Here is a 21,559-nt window from a genome sequence, read left to right as displayed (position 1 = left end):
TTGAATTTTCTTCTTTTTTTTTATTTTTTTCCTATACAACATAACTAACATAAAATGTTTTTATTGAAAATATAATACATAAAATAATATATTATTTACACTTATTAAACTTTCCTCAGCTTAAACTCTTATATGCCCTCAAGAAAATAAATATATTGTAATTCTTATTAAATGATTAACCGAAGTAAAAATTGACAATTTTAAATTACTACAATATATGATAATATATCATGGTCAAGAAGCAGTAAAAATGAACAAGATTATAATTCTAATTTTGAAAAATATTAATAATTACACTAGTCAATCATCCTTATTATTGCTTAATTTGAATTTATATGTCATAGATTTAATTATTAATTTTTTGAATTTTAAAGTAAATATTGTAGTTTAAAGATTATATAAATTTGTAGTTAAAATTTAAACTTTATAAGTTCATCATCAATTATTCTAGTTTTCTTATTTTATCCTTTATGTATTTAAGTACAAGATTGTAATCAGATTCTAAGCTTTTAATTGATATCAATTTTTGAATGTACTCATATTTTTTTTTCCTTTTATTTCTTTCTTTTTCTTTTTAGAACAATTTTCACAGTTTCTTTTTTTCTTTTTAATTTATGAAGTATATAATTAATAATTTTGATTATCAATTTTTGCTTTGAACCCTTTTAATAATCTTAATGAGTTTAATGTAAGGATTTAATAAGATTGCCAATTCCAAATTTGGATTGCTTATGATTTTCAATTTCAATATACTTATATCGAATCTTTAATTCTAATTATTCATCTTTATTTAAAAATTAATTAATAAAGGTATAACTTATAATTTCAAATTAAAGAAATAACCTAAATGATCTAAATCAGATAATTATTAGTTTCGTTTTCACTCTATGAAGTATAAATAATATTCAATTGAACTATGATCTAGAATTTTATTATTATCTTCATTTTATATAATTATTAATTATTATTTTCACTAATGTTATTTAAATAATTACAAAACAAAATTAATTATATTAAATATAAGAGAAATTTTAATGAAATGTAAATACAAGAAACATAAATAATAGTTAAATCTACACATGTTTTCATATAAATGACAAAAGGTGCATCAAATATGTGTTAATATAACATAAAAATAAAAGTTCAATAAAGATGTTAAGCCTAAGTGAACTTGTCCCTATGCACACTAAGAGGGGGTGAATTGGTGAATTTAAAATATAACTGCTGACTTGAAAAATAAAAATAATATTTTTGTATTTTTTAGTATTTGAAAAATAATAAACAATTTCCACTTAATGCTAAAGCAAACAAATTTTCCAAAATATCAAAATAACGATTTTGATATTCTAATAATTAAAACGAAGCATTGATTATGATTTTCACCAAGCACTTATCATGGAATTGCAATACAAAAAGTAAAAGTATGAGGATAAAAAAATTACAATAAACACACTAGAGATTTGTAGTGGTTTGGTCAAATAATGACCTACATCCACTCACAGGAGTCCTGCACTTTAAGTATTGCACTATCACTATAGTGTCTCTCTTTTTTCTTCGATAATAATGCAAAGAAGCCCTTACATAAATAACTTCCACCAAACTTGGTGCTGCTAAGAGCTTGAAGCTTTGTCATCCTCTAGATGGAAGCAAAGCTTAAGTTATTTTTCTCCTTCCTAGAGAAGGCAGAGAACCTTGTACTCCTTTCTCTCTCTCTTGGTGACGGAAAAGAACCTTCTATCATTCTGCCTCACATGAAGCCATAAAATTTTATTCTGTGATTGCGATTGTTAAGTAAGATCATGGATCACCCAATATGATTAGTTTAAACTACTTCCGTTAGTATTGAATGAAGGGCTAGATATTGTACTATTAGTTCAAAGAATTAAGTTAATAATCTATGATGATTTTTATTATTATTTAGTATGATTAATTCAAACAACTTGGATTATCATCCAGTACGATTGGTGATGATAAATTATTATCCAACATATAAATCAAGTCATTTAGTACAATTGGTCCAATCGTCATGTACAATCTATTTGGATCAATTAACTAATAATTATCCCCTAATCATAAGATTAAATTGGGTAAAATTAATTACATCATACCATATGATAACTATCATATAATATAATTAGTACAAATTTTGAATATCAAAATATCGCCTAAATTGTGATAGGCATCTGGGATCTTGATTTTAACTAAATGTCATGTACAATATTCATCGTATTGTATGATTAGTACAACTTGCATTAATTATCAAAATCAATCATTTTATAATTTTTTGATTAGCTGATCGGGCAGAACGATATATATCATATAGTATAATTAGCTAAAAAAATCCTTTATATGATTGTTTCATGGTCACCTGTGGCAGTCTTTGGTCTGTTATCAATTCCTGAATTAGTTAATGTCTATATATATATATATATATATATATATATAAGAATTGAAAATACAAACATTTTATGGCATACTTAACCATAGTCTACCTAATATTGAGCTGATCAAACTTACAAGTGTATGATGAACCTGAAATGTTAGTGCACGAGAAAATTATATGCAATAATAACAATTAATAGGAGATAACATAGTAAGGAATCCAATCATATTTGTTATCATCAAAATCATAGGACTTGGGTCCATATTTATAACAAATAAAATATAACATAACATAAAATTGATTACAAAATAATTAGTGCACTAAGCACTAAGCATAACACATCAAGTGGGTTGTCTCCCATACAATGCTAAGTTTATAGTCTTTAACTACACTTTGCCTAGATTTTTCAATTTATCCATGGAATATTATTTCCATTCTTCAAATGGATTCCATTTAAATATTTTTTTTCTATAAAATTTATTTCAGTATTACTAGGTAAAGATCCAAAAGTGGTATTATTAATTAAAATTATAAGTTGACTTAATTGAATTTCCAAAATTTTAATAGAAATAACTTGATTTTGTAACTAATTTTCTAACTGTTTAACTACATCCTCCAATATTATTTTCTTATTTCCAAATTGAGCATTTTGATTAATCTTAGAGAATTTATAAGTCTAGGATTAACAACAAGTAGTTGAGAAATGCTCCAACTTACTCAAGTAATAAAGTGATAGAGTAGAGTGTCAAATCCATGAGGAAATATGCTTTTAGTAATTAACTACAAATGTTTACTCTAGTTATAATAATTTTTATACTCAATAAAAATGGATGTTATAGAGATTCAATCACTTAAATAAAATTAGATAAAAATAATGAATACAATACATGGATATAATATTTTTGATTAATGAATATAAACAATATATTTTGCCTAATGGATCTATTTTAATTGTGATGCTATTAAGAGTACATGTATCTCAAGATCTTTGCCGAGCTTGTAGGAATAAAGGATGTCCACCGACTTCCTACAATTATATCATCTCCTTAAGATTTTAATACATTTCATACCCTATTCTAAGGTATGATGCATACTAATTTAATATTTCTAGTTATGCATTATTCCCTCCATCGAGGCTCCACATTACCCCTAATTTTAACTACATATATGATCAATGTGTACATTAAATTAAGATCAAATAATTTTGAAAACATCATTTTAATCATTTAAGGAATAAGAGAACTCATTAATACTATATATGATATTTACAACATCAATCCAAAACTAGAGAATTTAGCTAGACATGGAGTAGAATTAAAGCAAACTAATTTTTATCAATACATGATAAAAATAATACAAGAAAGAGATATCACCATAATAGTTCAATTGATCTCCTCTACACTCTTTATCTTTACTTATAGATTTTCTTTCACAAACATAACTCAAACACTCTAATGATGGTTTCTAGTACTTTTCTAATTCCCTTATTTTTTTTTTCTACTTTAATTGAATTAAAATAATTCTCTAATTCCCTTAATAGTCACCCTTAATACAATTCAGAGAAGCACAATGAATTATACTGAAATTATCTAAGTGACTAAACTCCCTTAAAAACATAATATAGTGACTATTTATAGAAAAAAAACAAATTCAAAAATTGGCACTATGATGCTTGAAAGATCGACGCAGTTGCCCCCAGCAATTGATCTAATTCCGCTGCACTACAGATATGGCTCCACTATAGTGCTTCCTGATATGGATTAATTACTTAGTGAATTATCATGTCATTTCACTGATAGGTCATGTCCTCTGGTAGTTATAACTGCAACGTCATGACACAACTAACTTTGAAATACTATCGTACCAGAAGAGAAAATTAGGTGTCGAGGCGTTATAAGTCATACTATGATTCTGAACAACATAAAACATGGATTTTCAAAGCTGAACTTTTGGCATTATGGAATTATTAGACAGAGAAGTTGGCTTTGTAGTGTTGATATTCTGGTGGTCCGGTGGTATCTTTGATGGCGTTGTGGCATTGTTTGTTCTGACGCAATGGCGCTACACTAAACTTAGAATTTTATGCTTTTTAATATTTTTCCTATATGATAAAACTAAAATAACATATTTTCATTAAATATATAACACATAAAATAATATGTTATTTACACGTATCACAAACCTTCCATTTAAGCAAAATAAGGATGGCTTCAATAAAAATTGAGTGGATACAACATGGCCTCCACCAAGGTTAAGTAGTGAAGAAATATATGAAAGAGTAAATTTTATACCCATGATAATAGATTCTTCATCATTAGCTTTTCGCAAAGTGCCCGGGTATGGAGTAACTTACAATTATATAAAGAAGAGTATTTTGGTCCATATAAAAGAATAAACTTAATTAGACATAATCTGGATGTGATGCATATAGAGAAGAATATTTTTGATAATGTGTCAAATATAGAAATGGACATCAATGGAATCTAAAGATAATATAAAATCTAGAATGGATTTAAAGGATATATACAAGAGGAAAATGCTTGAGTTGAAGGAAGGTGGAAATAACAAACTTCTAAAGCCATTATCTCCATTCACATTAAATTTAGAGTAGAAATGAGTGATATGTGAATGGGTACATAGCCTAAAGCTACCTATTGGATATGCTTCCAACCTCAGTAGATGTGTTCACATGAGATTGGGAGGTTGTTTGGATTAAAAAGCCATGACTGTCACATCTTCATGAAAAACTTTCTTCCTATTGCTTTCAGTTCTCTTCCAGATTCAATCTTAAATCCCTTGATCAAACTAAGTATGTTCTTCAAGGACTTATGTTCATTAAGGCTTAATAAAGAAGCTTTGTCCCATATTGAGCATAACATTCCTTTCATTATTTGCAAATTTGAGAAGATATTCCCTCCAGTTTTTTGACACCATGGAGCATCTTCGCATGCATTTACCATATCAAGCTAGCGTTGGTGGATCTATTTAATATAAGTGGGTGTATCATTTTGAGAGGTGATTTTGTGTAAACAAAACATATAAAATATATTAATAAACTTTAAATTCATAACCATACCTAATTCAGGTACTTAAATAAACTTAAGAAGACTATAAAGAGTAAAGTACATCCCAAATGATCAATCTGTGAAGCATACATGATGTATGAGATTACTCAGTTTTGTTCATACTACTTTGACACAAAGTTACAACAAACAAGGAATATTGTACCTCAAAATTTGGGTAATCCATTGTATGTTTGTCTACCAATTATATATCAATACTCAACAAATATGGTGAGGTAGTAGGAGCTTATACTGTGCACTATTTGAAAGATAAGGAGATGAGAGTTGCATTATTGTACACATTAATTAATTGTGATGAAGTTGAACCATATCTCGAGTAAGTTCAAGTTAAGTTTCTTTTAATTTATAAACTCATACATAAATACCATAAATTCAAAACCTTTATAGGAAGTTCGTTAATGGTCTTACTGCAACATCACTATTAGAGCAGAAAAAGAGGGTGGAATCTAAATTTCTAAATTTGTTCAAAAAAATATTATATACTTTGACAAGACACTTCAACCTTTTATATAATCAATTAACTTAGCAAAACTGATAATAACATATCTACACTTTCTACATCAATCATATCCATAATGAATCTAGGGATTTACAAGAGCAAGGACTAATGAATCTAACTTGGAGACCTATGAGAGTAATAAAATGTTGGCCAATTTTTATTATTAATGTCTATAGATTTCAAACTAAAGCTTGGTGTGATGGTTGGAATAAAAAATTGTGGTGTATATGTGAAAGGGAGTGTGATGGTTAGAATAAAAAAATGTGGTGTATATGTGAAAGGGGAAAGGTGATTATTATGAGTATTATGGGTCTTACATGAAGTACTATAGTTAGAATATTCTTGTGAAGGGAATAATATGTATCTTTTGAGTTATGATTGGTTTCATCCAAGGAAAAATAGAGGAACTAGGTTGCATCCATTTTAGGGTATTGTAGATGTAAAGCGGGCTAGAAGATATGGAAAATATGACCCATTTGTCTTTACTAGCCAGGCTACCCAAACATTCTTTGCTAACTATCCAGGTAGATTATGGAGTCAACATGATTGACTTGTAGTAATCGATACTAAATATAATGGGGTTATTGAAAATATTATATCAATACCATTACATATCGAGAAGAGTATATGCCAAACTTCAAAGAGCCTGCTAATAATGTAGATAATCAAATTGTAGCTAATGAAATCGAGTTGCCGTTAGAGAAGGTAGACTTATATGGTGAACATTGAAGATGATAATAGTGAGGATGTGATCTTGCGAGATGACAATGAATCACCTAGTGATTAATAGTTAGGAGGTAAATGTGAATCACATATTAAGTTTTTTTATGTTAGCATACATATAGTAGTTCCTTTTTTACATATATATAGTATATTTTTTTGTATGTTGTCATACATATAATAGTCTCTTTTCATGCATTTAATTTATATATTTCCTATATATTTTTTAAATATATAAATTGTAGCTAATTATTTATTTTATTTATTTTATTTTTTTGCAGATGTCTTATTGAGCTGATGAGCTTCAAAGTTCCTTGATCACAAATATTTTAAAGCGCATGAAAAATATTAATGGTGGATCACATAGGGATAGAGGTACGGGGACCTCCTCTTCATAGCCTACCACTTATACCCAGCCTAGCCCCCTTTTACCTACTCCTCCTATAGGGAGTCCTCCATTTTACTTTGCAGACCTTCGCCTTCCATCACAAAATCCTATGCAGATGTCTCCCTTTTACCCATACTAGGCCCCACCATCTTCTCATGCTTTCTTGCTACTTATCCCTATACACCAAACATTTCTCCATTTTATGACCCACCACCCCCATCAGCCTTATGATTTTGGACCTTCCACCCTGTCTGCAATTGGACCTTATATACAGGCTGCCACAGCACCGACTGCAAATCGGCACATGCTAATTCAGTCTTAGGGTGACATATACATAAATGTGTATGTTTTTATCATGCATATATATTTAATAAATAATATTCTTCAACTGAATTTTTTTGTGATGGTTTTATCCTTCAAAGAAGCACACACATAAGATACATGATATCATATGGAACATGTTTAATACTTTGTATGTCTCTTGGAAGAAAATCCCAAAGAAAGTAAATAACATATGGTTTAGAGAGTTTGAGGTTAGTAAGTTATAATAGTATAACAATCCTTCATATTTTATTATGCTAATAATAGTTATTTTTATAATTTATTGTATACATCGAGATCTATATTATTTTCTTGAGCATGGTACTCCAATCAGAACAAATTTTGAAAAACTCAGAGCAACTCACTCATGAGATAATTTCTCTTGCACTAAGAGTATAGGTGAGTGATCAATTTAGTGGGTAGAGCTCAATAGTACTTAGGGCAGCCCAGATTATATAATGAGGGAGCATAATAGAAAGAACTCAGCTTCTAACATTGGAGGCTCGAGTAGCTCCCTCCATACAAGGGGCGCAATTCCACACATCGAGCATAGACGATGATTAGTAAGAATTTTAATATACTTTAATATATATATATATATATATAATTATAATTATAATTATAATTTATGCATGCTAATCTAACTATATTATATAAGTAGGTGCTTGGTAGAGAACCCAATGCAATTGAGTTGCATAGTCACACTCATAAGTGCAAGGAGGATCAGCAGTTTGTGGATGAGGGAGCTAGGAGGGAATGTGTAAGTATATAAGGAAATTATACTTATATAAATATTTTAAGTGATAATTATATGATGATTAATATTATATTATATTTTACAGGATGAGTATACAGAGCTTTGAGAGAGCCAGACTATAGCATGTGAGGGTTCCTATGGGAAATTAATAGATGTTTCTGACTACCACACTTGATTGTAAGTACTAGGTAGAATGCAGAAGGGAGGGGTTTATGTATTAAGCTCATAAGCCAATGCATATAAGGGACAATCCTCTATTGTTACCATTTATTCCCCAAGCAGCCATGAGAGTTCATATAGCTAACAAGTGTAGCAACTTGACAACATAGTTAGAAAATGTCTAAAAAATACATTCAAACATAAACATTCAGATACTACATGAGCTTAGGATATTGAGAGAGAAATTTGGCATAAATCAACCTGCACTGATATTGGCCTAGTATGAGAGTGAGGATGTAGATTCCATCTAGCACTACAGTAAAAATGTCATTTTCCAGCGGCCATTTTCACCGAAAAAATGGTTAAAATCCGTTAGAAATGTGCATTTCAGGCGAATTCCGGTGAAAATATTTTTTCCGATTTAACGCACGTCGAAAATGACTTTCCGGTGCAAAATAATTCACCGAAAACATTTCTGACTTATTTCCGGGGGTTTTTCAGCTCGAAAAATATTTCTGGCGGATTTTTTTTTTGCCGGAATGTCAAGAAAAATTAAAAAAATAGATTTTTTTCGTCGGAATGTCAGCCACGCTGGAGCCCGCTTCACCCACCCGAGCACAGCTGGAGCCAGACCCGCTCGAGCCCAGCTGGAACCAGCCTCTCTAGAGCCCGCTTCGCCCCCACCCGAGCCCGCTCTGCCCACTCGTGCCCAGCTGGAACCAGCCCCGCCTGAGCCCGCTTTGCCCACCTGAGCCGAGCCACTCAAGCCCTCGTGCCTCCAGCGGAGTTCGAACCTGCACCTCCCTCTGCGCGCGCGAATCATTCCTCGCCATCTACCATCTAAGCCATCAAATAAAAATTGTTAATTGTGATATTTTATTTTATTTAACTTAGAGCAGATAAATATTAAAAGTAATAATTATTTTTAAAGTAATTTTTTTAACAATGAATTATTATAGATAAAAAATATATTTTAATTTAAAAATGAATTATTATATTAGTTAATTTAATTTAATTATAAATTATTAATTTATTTAACTTAATTTAACAAAATAAATAATTATAAAATTTTACTATAGTTTAAGTTTTAATTTAAATCATTTAATTTTTTTATTAAATATTAAATGATAATTTTAATTTTTATTTTATTATAATTTAAGTTATTAAATTCTATAATTTAAGATATTTTTTAAAATATAAAATATTTAATTTGACAATAAGTTATTAAAATATAACTTAATTTTTTTAATTTTCGTCAGAAACCCGTCGAAAATTCTGTCAGAAATTCCTTCAAAACAAATCCTTTGGAAAAACAGTAAAAAAATATGTCAAAAATTTGTCAACAATTTTCCGTCGGAAATCAGCCGAAAAATTTTCCCTAAATTTGTGACGAATTTTTTTTCGCAGGAAATTCTTTAGGAAATGAGCTATTTTCCTGCAGTGTAGAGTGTTCGTAAAATGTTTTTTATGCATTTTATTTCTTTTGATGTACTATAAGAACTATTAAAATTTTAATAGTGTTAAAATAATTATATAATTTAATAAAAATATGATTGTTTATTTGAGCTATTAGAATGTTATTGTTTCATTATTATTGCTTTTTATCACAACATATAATTATTGCTTTTAAATTGTTTAGATTCATACTGTTGATAAGATCAATAACAACAGATAACAGGAGCTATTTTTTATTTCTACTATAGGTTTCCAGCAGATTAACGATGACATTTTCTTCACAAACCTTGATATAATGATTTTGTATCAATGTTTGCGATGTAAATATCCATCATAAATGGTGGTGGATTTGTCATGAATTTACTATCATAATGTACAAAGAATATTCCACCACAATTTGCGGCATAATTTGTATCATATATCTGCCATAAATCCACCAAAAATATTTGAGATAGATTTGACCCATCTTAAATATTTTTGTGAGGTGGGTTTTAATGGATGATTCAATTCTATCACAAACTAGAATTTCTGATGGATTTCTCTGCGGCATATTATTCTGCCACAAATAGGTTGAATGTTTTGTAGTGTCCTCTATATTCCTTCCTTAATGTACGGTGTTGCTCAAACCACTAGCCTAGCCTAGGCTAAAGTTGGTTATCCTAGCAAACTATTTAGGTGTGTGAAAGACGTTGTGTGACATTGATATATCCTATAGAAGTTCAATGTTTAAGTTGCATTAGTTTAAAGTATTTATTTATTAAGGCCCAAAAAAAAGTTATTTAATTAATGTTTATCTTGTATGAATTTAGATTTTATTATTTGAATTTTAAATGGTTAGAGTTGATTATTTAGTTTTAAAGAATTTGTAAGTTAATAACTCCGGGAGCTACTAACCTACAAATCTTAAGGCTTCTAATCATAATGCAATCATCCCCCATATATGATAGACAATTACATAGAGCCTTTAAAGATTGGTTGATGATTTATTAAGGGATAGAATAAGGGATACTTCAATCATCCCCCATATATGATAGACAATTACATCCAATTCTTACGTCTTGGCCCAAATGGAGTCAAACATGGTGTATAGGGTCAATGATTTATTAATGGTTTAAAGATCACCCAATTCAATATATTTGTGACTTCCTAAAAGGAGTTATACACAACACATAAGAATCTTTTGGATGTTTAAAATATATTAGAGGCCTTAAAATCAAATGCTAAAATGTCCATCAAATGGAGTCAAGATGAAACATTAAGGCCTTTATGTATTTAATCAATATTAATTATAAATTTTATTTATTTAAAATAAATTTTAACCAAATAAATTACCACAATAATTTGGTTTAAATGATTTGAAATTTAAATATAATTTTTTTGTGAGATTCTTTGGAGTTATTAATAAATTTTTGAATTTTAATGATTTTTAATTATTGATTAATTAAATATTAATAAACCATATTAAAAAATTTATCTAACTTCAAATTTTTAGCCTTTTATTTTTTTTATTTTTATTTAAATTTATTATGTATATTTGAATTATATTTATTTAATAATATGTAAAATAAGATTTTATTCAATTATTTAATACCATTTATTCCCATAGAACTTGGGCAATTTAGTTTCCTAATCAAACCAACTAAAATAGTCATGAAATCTAGGCCAGTGGTCAAAGATAACAATTAGACTAATCCATGAAAAATTAAAATATAATATGAACGAAATATAAATTTTTAATGAATTTTTTTGAATTAAGGTTGATTAATTATTAATCAAAATTTAAAAACATATAGATCTGAATTTTATTTTTCCTCGATTATATATGTTAATTATAGTTGATTAAAATTTATTTTATATTTTTATAAAGGGAGATTTATATACATACCACTTTATACTATTCTATTTACATATTTAACACTTAAAACTTTAATATTACATACATACCACCCATAGTTCATTTTCATATATAGGATGGTATGCATGTAATATTAAAATTTTGGGTGTTAGATATGTAAATAAGATATTATAAAGTGGTATGTATGTAAATTTCCCTTTTATAAATTTTCCTTAAATTATTATGTTTAATTGAAGCTTTAGTGCTTAATTAAGAACTAATTTTTGCTAATTTTATTTAAAGATTAATGTTAAATCAAAGTATAATTAAATCCTAGGGTATATATTATCAATAAGTTTATGAGGTTTAAGTTACACCCCTATTAGATGTGTCTAAAACTTTTTAGAATTTTTAAAAATTTATTAGACATAATCCTTAATTATTCTTCCTAGGTGTCACTATTGTTTATATCGGATTGAAATTCGATATGCCTAACCCTAACAACAAAACACATCAGATACAAAAATTTTAAAACCTAATTCAATTTATTTTTAGAGAAATAAATTTTCAAAATTTTGAGATAAAATTTAACTCGGAACTTTGGATCAAGCTAACTGTCACATGTAAGGAATATTCCCAAGTTTATCCTACCAAATTTGAGCTCAATCGCACTAGATTGATCTTTTTTAATAAAACTTAAATTTCTCACAATCTAGTGGTCCAAATCTAATGAAATTAATTTTAAATGAACTTGGGCTCTCAAGACATTTCCAACAAGCCACAAAGAACATTAAATTTTGATATGAAATGGATTTTTGGCAAATTTCAAGGTTTCAACCATTTTCTTGTGCTAAGGGTTGTACTGGACGATCAAGATCATACATTCAATAAAAAAATCATACATTACGGTATTTTTATGTGTCATTTAGGATAATGACATGCATTTTGAGTGGGAATCCTATCAATGATTGTACTGTAGAAACATTAAATCATATAGTATGAATTGAATCATTTTGTATGATTTTTTAATAATACAATATGATTTTGCACGATCTGAAATGAATCCCAACTGTTTGGTCAAAATAGAAGGGATGAATTACTATGATTTTATTTTCTCCATGTGAATACCCAAAACCCTTAATTAGAAGAAGTTATAGAACTCAAAATAGAGTAGGTGAAATGGCTTAAAACTTTTAGAAGATGAAAAATGACATTAAAGGAGCGACGGGGAGAAAATTTTTTGTTTAAAAATGTCTTACACATCAAACCAAGGTTTTCAAAACCGGACCGGACCGGCCGGTTCGACCGGTTCAACCGCGAACCCGGCGGGCGGTCCGATTTGATGCCAGAACCGGCTGTCTTTGAAACCGGCTGAAAACCGGTACAAAACACGGTTGAACCGGGGAACCGCCAAATCGGGCAGCTTTTGAAGAACCGGACGGTTCGAAAATTTGCAAATCTCAGCCGTCCATCCACGAACGCGCGCGTGGGGAAGTTTTGATCGCTATACACGCTGCCCTAATCGTAAGCTGCTTTGAGTATTTTGTTTCGAGTCTTCCTCTCTTCGACGCCTCAAGCCACGCGACTCCTCCATCCACAAGCGAAGCCGAAGGACTTCTCCCACCTTCTCTGATTCATCCCAGCCGGCGGCACGACTTACCATGAGAAACCAATTCGTCGTCGTCGAGCTCCAGGAAAGCCATCTATTTTGATTTTTGATTGAACGTTTTGAGCAAGTTGTCCATCCAAGGGAGAGCAATTATACCTTTTTCATCCAGCATAATTTTATGGTATTACCAGTCGAGGCCTAAGGATAGACATCTGTGGGTTGGTTTGATATGTGGTGTTCGTTCTTTAATGAGGAAGCACATTTATCATAATATTTTTGAATTTTGATATTGGGTTTAATTCTTTCTTTTTCTCAATTTGCCTTGTATGCCATGAGTTTGAATCACGAAATTCAGAAATTGCCTCTATGTAATGCAAAAATCTGCTAAATTCATGAAATATTTGCTTATATTTTATTATTTTATTGACTTATTTGATGTCAGATTTATATTGTGTGTTATTTTTTTTATGTTTTATAAATTTAATTGATGCAATATTTATGTTATTTGATTAGTTTAATATAAAAATGGAATGTAGAGTGAAGTTATTAGAGAAAAATGTCTCATTCATTTTATTAAATTTAATAATATTATTATTTATTACGTCATCCGGTTCGACCCTGGTTCGACCGGTCGAACCGTGAACCTCTCCTTCTTCCGGTTCGTTGTCCAGTCTGATTTTGAAAACCTTGCATCAAATACATTAAATCCTAAATCTTTAAGCTAGGATTTAGGTTTTACCTCAGTAGAAATGACTTTAAAGGATGGGGAATGACTACTTCTCCTCCTTAGAACTCCACGAGCGACTTCTCTTCAAGGAGAGCTAAAGGTGACTTAAACTTTTGGCTGGAATGAATATGCTTTTTTCTATGTTTTTTCCCTATTCTAAGTCCCTCCATCCCAAGCAAAGGCTAGGATTGATTGGCTCACGTTGTGGATGTTTGCCAAGTGGAAAGGAACACAACTTTGGGGCAAGGGGAGTTGTTGGAAGGTGCTGGAGGCCATTTGCCACTTTTCCATGGAAGGCTTCATTTGGCTAAACCAAATCTTTGGACCACTTTTTAGGAAGCTTATGAAGCTCCCAAAAATGGATTAGGCAGGCTCATATGGAGGGAAATGCAAAATTCACTCTCTGCCGATGAAAATTCCTTACTAATTCATGTGCTAGCAGCACGTTGTCCAGGATGTTTCTGCCCAAAATCCACTCACGCGATATTGCTGGATCGGACTTTCGCCCATTGTCCATCTTGAAAAAGCTCCTAACCCCTTCGTAGAGCCATGTATTGAGTCTCGTACTAAAGTCAATCTTAGGGAGGAAGAAGAGAAGTCAATAGGTGTTCCAAAACGATACAGTATAGCTTATTAGCTCGTCCCGTATCTTCAGTAGACAAGAGGCCGGTCAAGCAAGTCTGTTGGCAAGCCTGAAAACTAAGCTAGACGAATTGATTTACGCAGTTTAAAATCATTTGGGTTGAGGTGGTGGACTTTGTTGACCATTTTGAGCAGTCAAAATGTCAAGTTGATTGGGATGGGTCTTTAGGGATAGTTGAATGGTGTTTGAGCTAAGTTAGATGAGTTTGGAGCAAAGGTTTTATTTGCATGAATGATTGAGTGCATGTGTTTGGTTTGACCAAATTCAATGGGTTGACCAATTCAAACCCATTAAATTTGACTCATAAATGGTTTGAGTATGTTTACAACATGCAATGAATTGATTTTGAGAGATTTGGAGGTTTGATTTCAGTGCATGCAATGGGTCAATCCAAATTGGTCATGTTTGACAAAACTAGGGTTCAATTGACCAAGTAAACTAATGACTAGGGTCGAGGTGAACGATCATGTCTAATCCTTCGAGAGCGATGTTCAAAATAGTTTGTTCAAAAGAAAAGGTGATTTGAAGTTCAATTGGTGGTAATTGAGCTTTATGATCAATTGGGCTAGCTTGAGCTAGCTCAAGTAGGACATATGGGTCATTTGATGATTAAAGAGTTCATTCATGAATGATTTGATATATGAAACTCATAGTGAAGTGATTTGGATCATGACTGAAGTTAATGAGTTAATGGACTAAATTAGCTTAGTGTAGTGCATGACTATTAATTGTCTAGATTATTTAGAGTGGTGATTGTTGATTGTAGAAGGTGGTTGATTGATTGTAGATTAAATGATTGAAGTACAATGGTATGTAGGTTGATGGCTAATTAATGATTAATTGCTTGATGATAATTAATGTAGAATATATACAAAAGACTAATAATTGATTGAGGTATAGATGAATGTTGATTGTAGAGATGATTGAAGTTGATTTAAATGTTGATTGAAGAGATGATTTAAGTTGATTGAAGTGCTGATTGAAAACTAGATGATTGACAATCAGGAGTTCAGATAATTTATGATGACCTCATACACAAATGAGATAAATAAGCTAGTGACTTATTAAGTTTAAAACATGCTTTAAGTTTTTTTTTTAATAAAAATTAATAAAAGCCCACTAAAATATACATGTATACATTTTGAATCAAGTAATAAAGTAATAGAGTGTCAAACCCACGAGAAAGTGTTCAACTTGATTGTAACTTAAATACTACTGCTGCTTCAAATGAATGACTTATCCTACTGAAAAATAATTCTGTTGTTTTGAAGTTTTTGTCACTGAAGAAAAAACTTGCAAATGAAAATTATGTTTTGAACTAATGAATGCAAATAACATAATTTTTTTAATGAGTCTCATTCAATTGAAGATGTGGATCAAAATATATGCATCTCTAAATCTCTGTCGAGCTAATAGGAGTGAAAAAAAGTTTATGATCTTACTATAATTTAACCATCTCCATAGAACCTAAAATATTTAAGCATCCTATACCTAAGCATGCAAAAATTCTATTTCAACATTCCTAATTATTCTAGTATTCATCCACCGAAGCTATATATCCCACAAAATTTTAATTACACACATGACCATTACATACATTAAATAAAGAATGAGAGATTAAAAATATAATCTTATCATTCAAGGAACAAGAATTTACATTAAAATTATAATTTTTACAACATCATCCCAAAACTAGAAATTTTGTCAGACATTAAAGATATAATAAGTAAACTCATCTATATTTCATTTATTGATAGAAAATATACAAGAGAAATAATAATAAAAATTACCACATGGGCAGATCAAATGATCTTCACTACACTTCGTCCACCAAAAAGGCTAAGATCTCCACAAGAGAAAGTATCTAGCACTTCGTTAGTCACCCTTTGACTTTACCCTAAGGGGACAATAGAGAAACACACTAAAAATACATATTATTACTTAAGTGACAGTACTCCTTAAATAACAGAACTCAACAACTATTTATAAGAGTATAGTGATGGGCTCAGGCACCACAATGCTCGACATGCTGGTGCTACGACAATACAAAACGAACAAGTAACTCAGTGCTGGCTAACCTAGAATGATTACTGATTAAAATAACATAACTTTTGGCTGAGTCCATGTGGCCCTTTATGTTGGCAACTGCTCCACCTAGGCACTGTTGAAGTTTGAGTGTTACATCACTGGAATATGATTTTTGGTGCTAAGGCATACCCCAAAATTTTTCAAATTACAATAATATCATCCATAACTTTTTAAATCACAATAAGTATCTCATCCAGATCAAAAATTAAACTTTTAAGCATATTTTTTAGAGCTAATTTCACCTCACTTCCACAACAAATCTCATCATCTTAGACTTCGTCTGGAATAATTTTAGACCACTATTTTTTTCCTGATTTTAAGATGTTTTTATATAAAAAAGAATTTTACAAAATGACAAGAAAGTTTTACATGATGTAAAAAGCTGCCTAAATATATTAGCAGTTATTAGTTGCTACAACACATTATACACCAGCCACGCCAGGGTACAAACATAGCATTTGCTTAGCTAAGATGTAGGAATAAGAAGAAATGTTAAAAAGCCCCAACCCAATTCTTGCAATTGCAGTGAGTTAATAGAACCGAATTTTGCTTTCCTCCTATATTCTTGCAAAATCACTCGAGTATACCTCTAAACTACTAGCCTGATGATTGGCTTAATAATCAAATTGAAATCTGCAAAAATAAACAGGAAAATATAAATTTAATATTTATAAATGAAAACATTAATAAATGGAAGCATTAGTTTACCTATATTTATCAATAATCATAGTTTAACAACAATATTATTTGCTGAACATTCAACTTCCTCTACGTTAGCTGCAAAGATAGATAATCAACAGATTCAGCGAAAGCAAAATATTTTTCCAAATAGTAAAAAATTACCAAACAGAAAAACAGTGACGAAAATTCGATCAAATGAATAGCAGTAATAAAAATGTTTTGGGTTGCATTTATACCTTCCATTTCACCTCTCAACCAATCCTGAGCACAAACCATGCTTTGCAAAGCAAGTGGATTAAGGGAATTCAAATATTGAGACAAAGGCCTATCTTCAATTCTTGTTGTGACATTCCCCAAAGGAATAGGAAGAGTATCACGGGCAACTAAAGAAAGGATGGGATACTTTGCAGCATTGAGCTTCCACCAAGCTAGCACGTTGAAGCTATCATCAGGACCATCTTTATATATGTATACAGGTTCCTCCAAATACAAGTCGAAGTCCGATTTTATCGATTGGCTTGACAAGGTCTGCTGAAGATATTGATCAAGCCCTCGCCGTGTATCAGACAGTGTAATATGAGAAGACGAATGAGAGCCTCCACTTGTTCCACATTCTAAGACAAGGCAGCCACTATTACCACTAGTATAGCATAAAAGAGCCTGATCACTTTTACTGTTAGCAGAATGGACGACATATTCACTGTACAAATTTCTTAAGCTGCTGAAAATGCTCTCAACCTTCATTTTCGCTTCATAATCTCCAATGTAGATTTTTTTGAAGAAATATTCTACAGATTTCATCTTGTAACGAGGATCCAAAATTGAAGCAATTGCCAAAACCATGATATTTGCATCCCAATATGGTTTAAATCCCTTGAGCATTTGAGAAGCAAGTTTAGCAATAACAGGAACTGGACTGGAAGACCATGAATTCAACAGCAGAAGAATGCCACAAATATCAATGAAATAGTGATTTGCCGTAGGTACTCTAATTCCTGAAAACTTTTTTATCATGTGATCAAATGTTTCCAGACATTCTTTAACAGATTTGACATCACCCCACTCTACATCAAAAGAAAAATCTGAATCATACTCTTCTAAGTTTTTAAAAGCATTCTGAAATTCATAAACAGTTGCAATCATCAAATAAGTTGATCTCCAATTAGAAGAAACATCAAGAACTAAATTTTTTTTGGGAGCATCAGCTAGCATTGCGGCATTTTGGAATCTTTTTAACTTTTCGTGTGAGGACTTCACAAAAATCACACAACTTCGCACTCTCTCACATATTTCAAGTATTTGAACCATAGACTCCTGAGCAACAACATCCAATACATGCACCAAACCATGAAAAAGAAACAGGTCACCATTTAGATGCAGGGAATCTGTCGAGCGAAGAAAATTAAGAAGAAGATTATCAGCTGCAACTTGATCACTCACACATTGATCCGAACCCATACAAGACAGCTTTCTGCTGATCTTCCAATCATGCAGCTTCTCCATGATTCCTTCAAAAATATCCTCTGCAGTAGGCGGAGCCTCAAAATGCAAAAGATTGAGCATCTTTCTCTGAAGCTTCCAATCATTGTCAACAAAGTGGCAAGTTAAACACAAATATTCCGCACCATAATTCGAACCCCATCTATCCATAGTAAGACCAACTCGGCATGGGAGTGTCTCCAGTAACTCAGACAGCCTGCTCTTGCCATTCTCATAAATCTTCAGACAATCATCCATAAACATTTCTTCGGACACCAGCTTAAACCGAGGTTGAAGATTTCTAATAAAAGTTTGGAAACCAATCTGTTTGATAATCTCCAAAGGATACTCATGCAAAATAATCATCCTAGAAAGATCCTGCCTGCTTACCTCCTGGTCAAACTGAGACCCCCCGTGCCCATCTTTATCATAATTGTTGATCCTTGTGGATTTCAATGCTATTAGTTGTTTCTTGCCGCGCTTCCGACCATCCGTTCGCCGCGTGCTCAAGCAGAAGTTGAGATGGTTCCTCAGGTGGGTAGTGCCGCTCCGGCTGTTCGCCGTGAACTTCTTGGCGCAGTGGTTGCAAATGGCTTCGTAATTGCCGTCCAGCTTTTGCTTCTTGGTAAAATCGTTCCAAACAAGCGACCTCAATCGCCTGGCTCGTGGATTGTGAAGAGCGGGCAAGGCCTCCACGAGGGTTTGGTTGCCGTCCAAATCGATTGATTCGGCCATACTGCATACAGAGAGGTAAAGATATCCCAAGAACACTCGTGAAAGAAACAAATCGAAAGTAAAGTTCTCTGAAACATCGATTGAAGGAATTGACGGGGGAAAAAAACAGATGTAAATGATTCTACATGATCATGAGATCCAGCCATGGAGCCAGCCGACGTGTAGAGAAAGTTCGGTTAGGGTTTAAGGTGAAGGGAGAGAAAGAGAGGGCTTGCTTAAGAAAAGAGGAAACCTTTTAGTTAGCCGAAGTGGGCGGATCCGCGTCTCCGCTCACGCTGTCGAACTCGCGGTATCGGAGGAGGAAGGCGACGAGACCCGTATCCAGTGGAGGGCTGCGGATTGCGATGCCGGGCTGTGAGATCGTGGTCGTCGCGGAGTCTTGTTGGGCCGGTTTTGGGGACTCGGAGATTGTTCGTTTAGAGCAATCGAATTCGGATACGAATGAAAACAGTATTTGCAAATTTGCCGTCCGTAATATTTACTTTTTAACAATGAACAACGCATTCGAATCCTTTCAGTTTTTTTCTCAAAAAAAGAAAGAAAAAAAAATCCAGTCCAGTGGCTCAGTGCTGCATTTCTTTTTTATTTATAGGGTTAATCTCACGTTCATTAAAATAAAATGAATATACAAAAATCTCAAAAGAGTCAAAAGCAGCACGTAAATTAAAAAAAAAAAGACACATCTCATCTTGGTATTTTGGTTGGGAGCTTAGGCTACCAATTAAGAGGCCATGAGTTCAAATCTTGTGTATGCGATATGTGTATAAGTCTGTCTTAATTGGCCTAAGTGTCAAAAAAAAAAGACAAACCTAAAAATGAAACAATAAAAAGGATCCATGAAGAATCATACCTTTTGCACGCCTCACCCACAAAGAAAAATCTTCACTTGGTTGCCAAGGCAAAGGACCCTCAATGGAGGAAAAAACAAGTATACAACTAAAGAGAAACAAAAGCTACAACATATAGACATTACATATTGCCGAGTTCATCAAAAAAGTTACAGTCAACAAGTTAAAGCAAAGCATCAGGAAAGAATTGAGAAGCGGATGAAGGAAAACTTCAAAATGGAAACCAGTCAAGACCCTCCATGTAATAGACTTATCGAATAGACCCTCCACGATTGCCAAAACAATGCCAATAACATCTGGGATGAGGGAGGAAGGAAATCACATCATCGTTCAAAAGATATATAGCAAAATACCTAAAGAAGCAAATGCCCTCCCGGCACGTATCTAGTGCAAAAGCTATGGATTGTATGCCGAGCTGTGATATTGTGGTCGTTACGGAGTCTTGTTGGGCCGGTTTGGGGATTCGAAGATTGTTTGTTTAGAGCAATCAAATTTAGATACAAATGAAAACAGTATTTGCAAATTTTCCATTTGCAATATTTACTTTTAAACAATGACAATAATGTTTTTCAATCCATTGTCAGTTTTTCTCAAAAAAAAAAATCCATTATCAGTGGCTCAATGCTCCGTTTCATTTTCTTTTTTTTGGAAGGCGATAACCCCAAATTCATTAACAGAAAATGGATATATAAAAATATCATATTAGCCAAAACAAACACCTAAAGCTAAAGAAAAAGGAGACAAACCCACAAAGGATACAACAAAAACGACTAAAAAAAAGCCAGCCCTTTCTGCACATGCCACTTGCAAAGAAAAATTCTCATTTGGTTGCTAGGGAAAAAGACCCTCCATGGATGGAAAACACAAAGTTACAACTAAAGAGAAAAAAAAAAATGATACAATATATAGACCATTACATATTGCCAAATTCCCCAAAAAAGTTACAATCAACATGTTAAAGCAAAGCATCAAGAAAAAATCCGAAAGCAGATTAAGGACATCTTCAAAAATGGAAACTAGCAAAAACCCTTCAGGTAGCAGTGTTATCGAATAGAGCCTCCATGGTTGACAAAATAATACTAATACCATTTATGATGAGGGAGGAAAGCAGCCACATCATCATCTAGAAAATTTATAGTAAAATACCCAA

At 31.8% G+C, this 21,559-nt stretch overlaps 1 protein-coding gene across 2 annotated transcripts; it reads right to left on the bottom strand.

Moving 5' to 3' along the window:
• Positions 1 to 16,980: 16,980 nt before the first annotated feature.
• On the bottom strand, positions 16,981 to 19,990 carry LOC110092523 (zinc finger BED domain-containing protein RICESLEEPER 1). Of its 2 annotated transcripts, XM_020817105.2 has the most exons (4): positions 19,794 to 19,990; positions 17,584 to 19,562; positions 17,375 to 17,443; positions 16,981 to 17,299 (listed from the first exon to the last, which is right to left on the bottom strand). In XM_020817105.2, exons 2-3 carry the CDS (start codon positions 19,559 to 19,561, stop codon positions 17,391 to 17,393), a joined length of 2,031 nt encoding a protein of 676 aa, XP_020672764.1. In that variant the 5' UTR covers position 19,562; positions 19,794 to 19,990; the 3' UTR covers positions 16,981 to 17,299; positions 17,375 to 17,390. The 2 variants fall into 2 exon arrangements, with proteins under 2 accessions (XP_020672764.1, XP_020672765.1); XM_020817106.2 differs by lacking the exon at positions 19,794 to 19,990 and having other exon boundaries at positions 17,584 to 19,787.
• Between the last annotated feature and the right edge of the window lie 1,569 nt (positions 19,991 to 21,559).

Source organism: Dendrobium catenatum, unplaced genomic scaffold (genome assembly GCF_001605985.2).
Source record: "Dendrobium catenatum unplaced genomic scaffold, ASM160598v2 fragScaff_scaffold_1375, whole genome shotgun sequence".
NCBI lineage: Eukaryota > Viridiplantae > Streptophyta > Magnoliopsida > Asparagales > Orchidaceae > Dendrobium > Dendrobium catenatum.
This window is presented reverse-complemented; position numbering and strand designations above follow the sequence as displayed.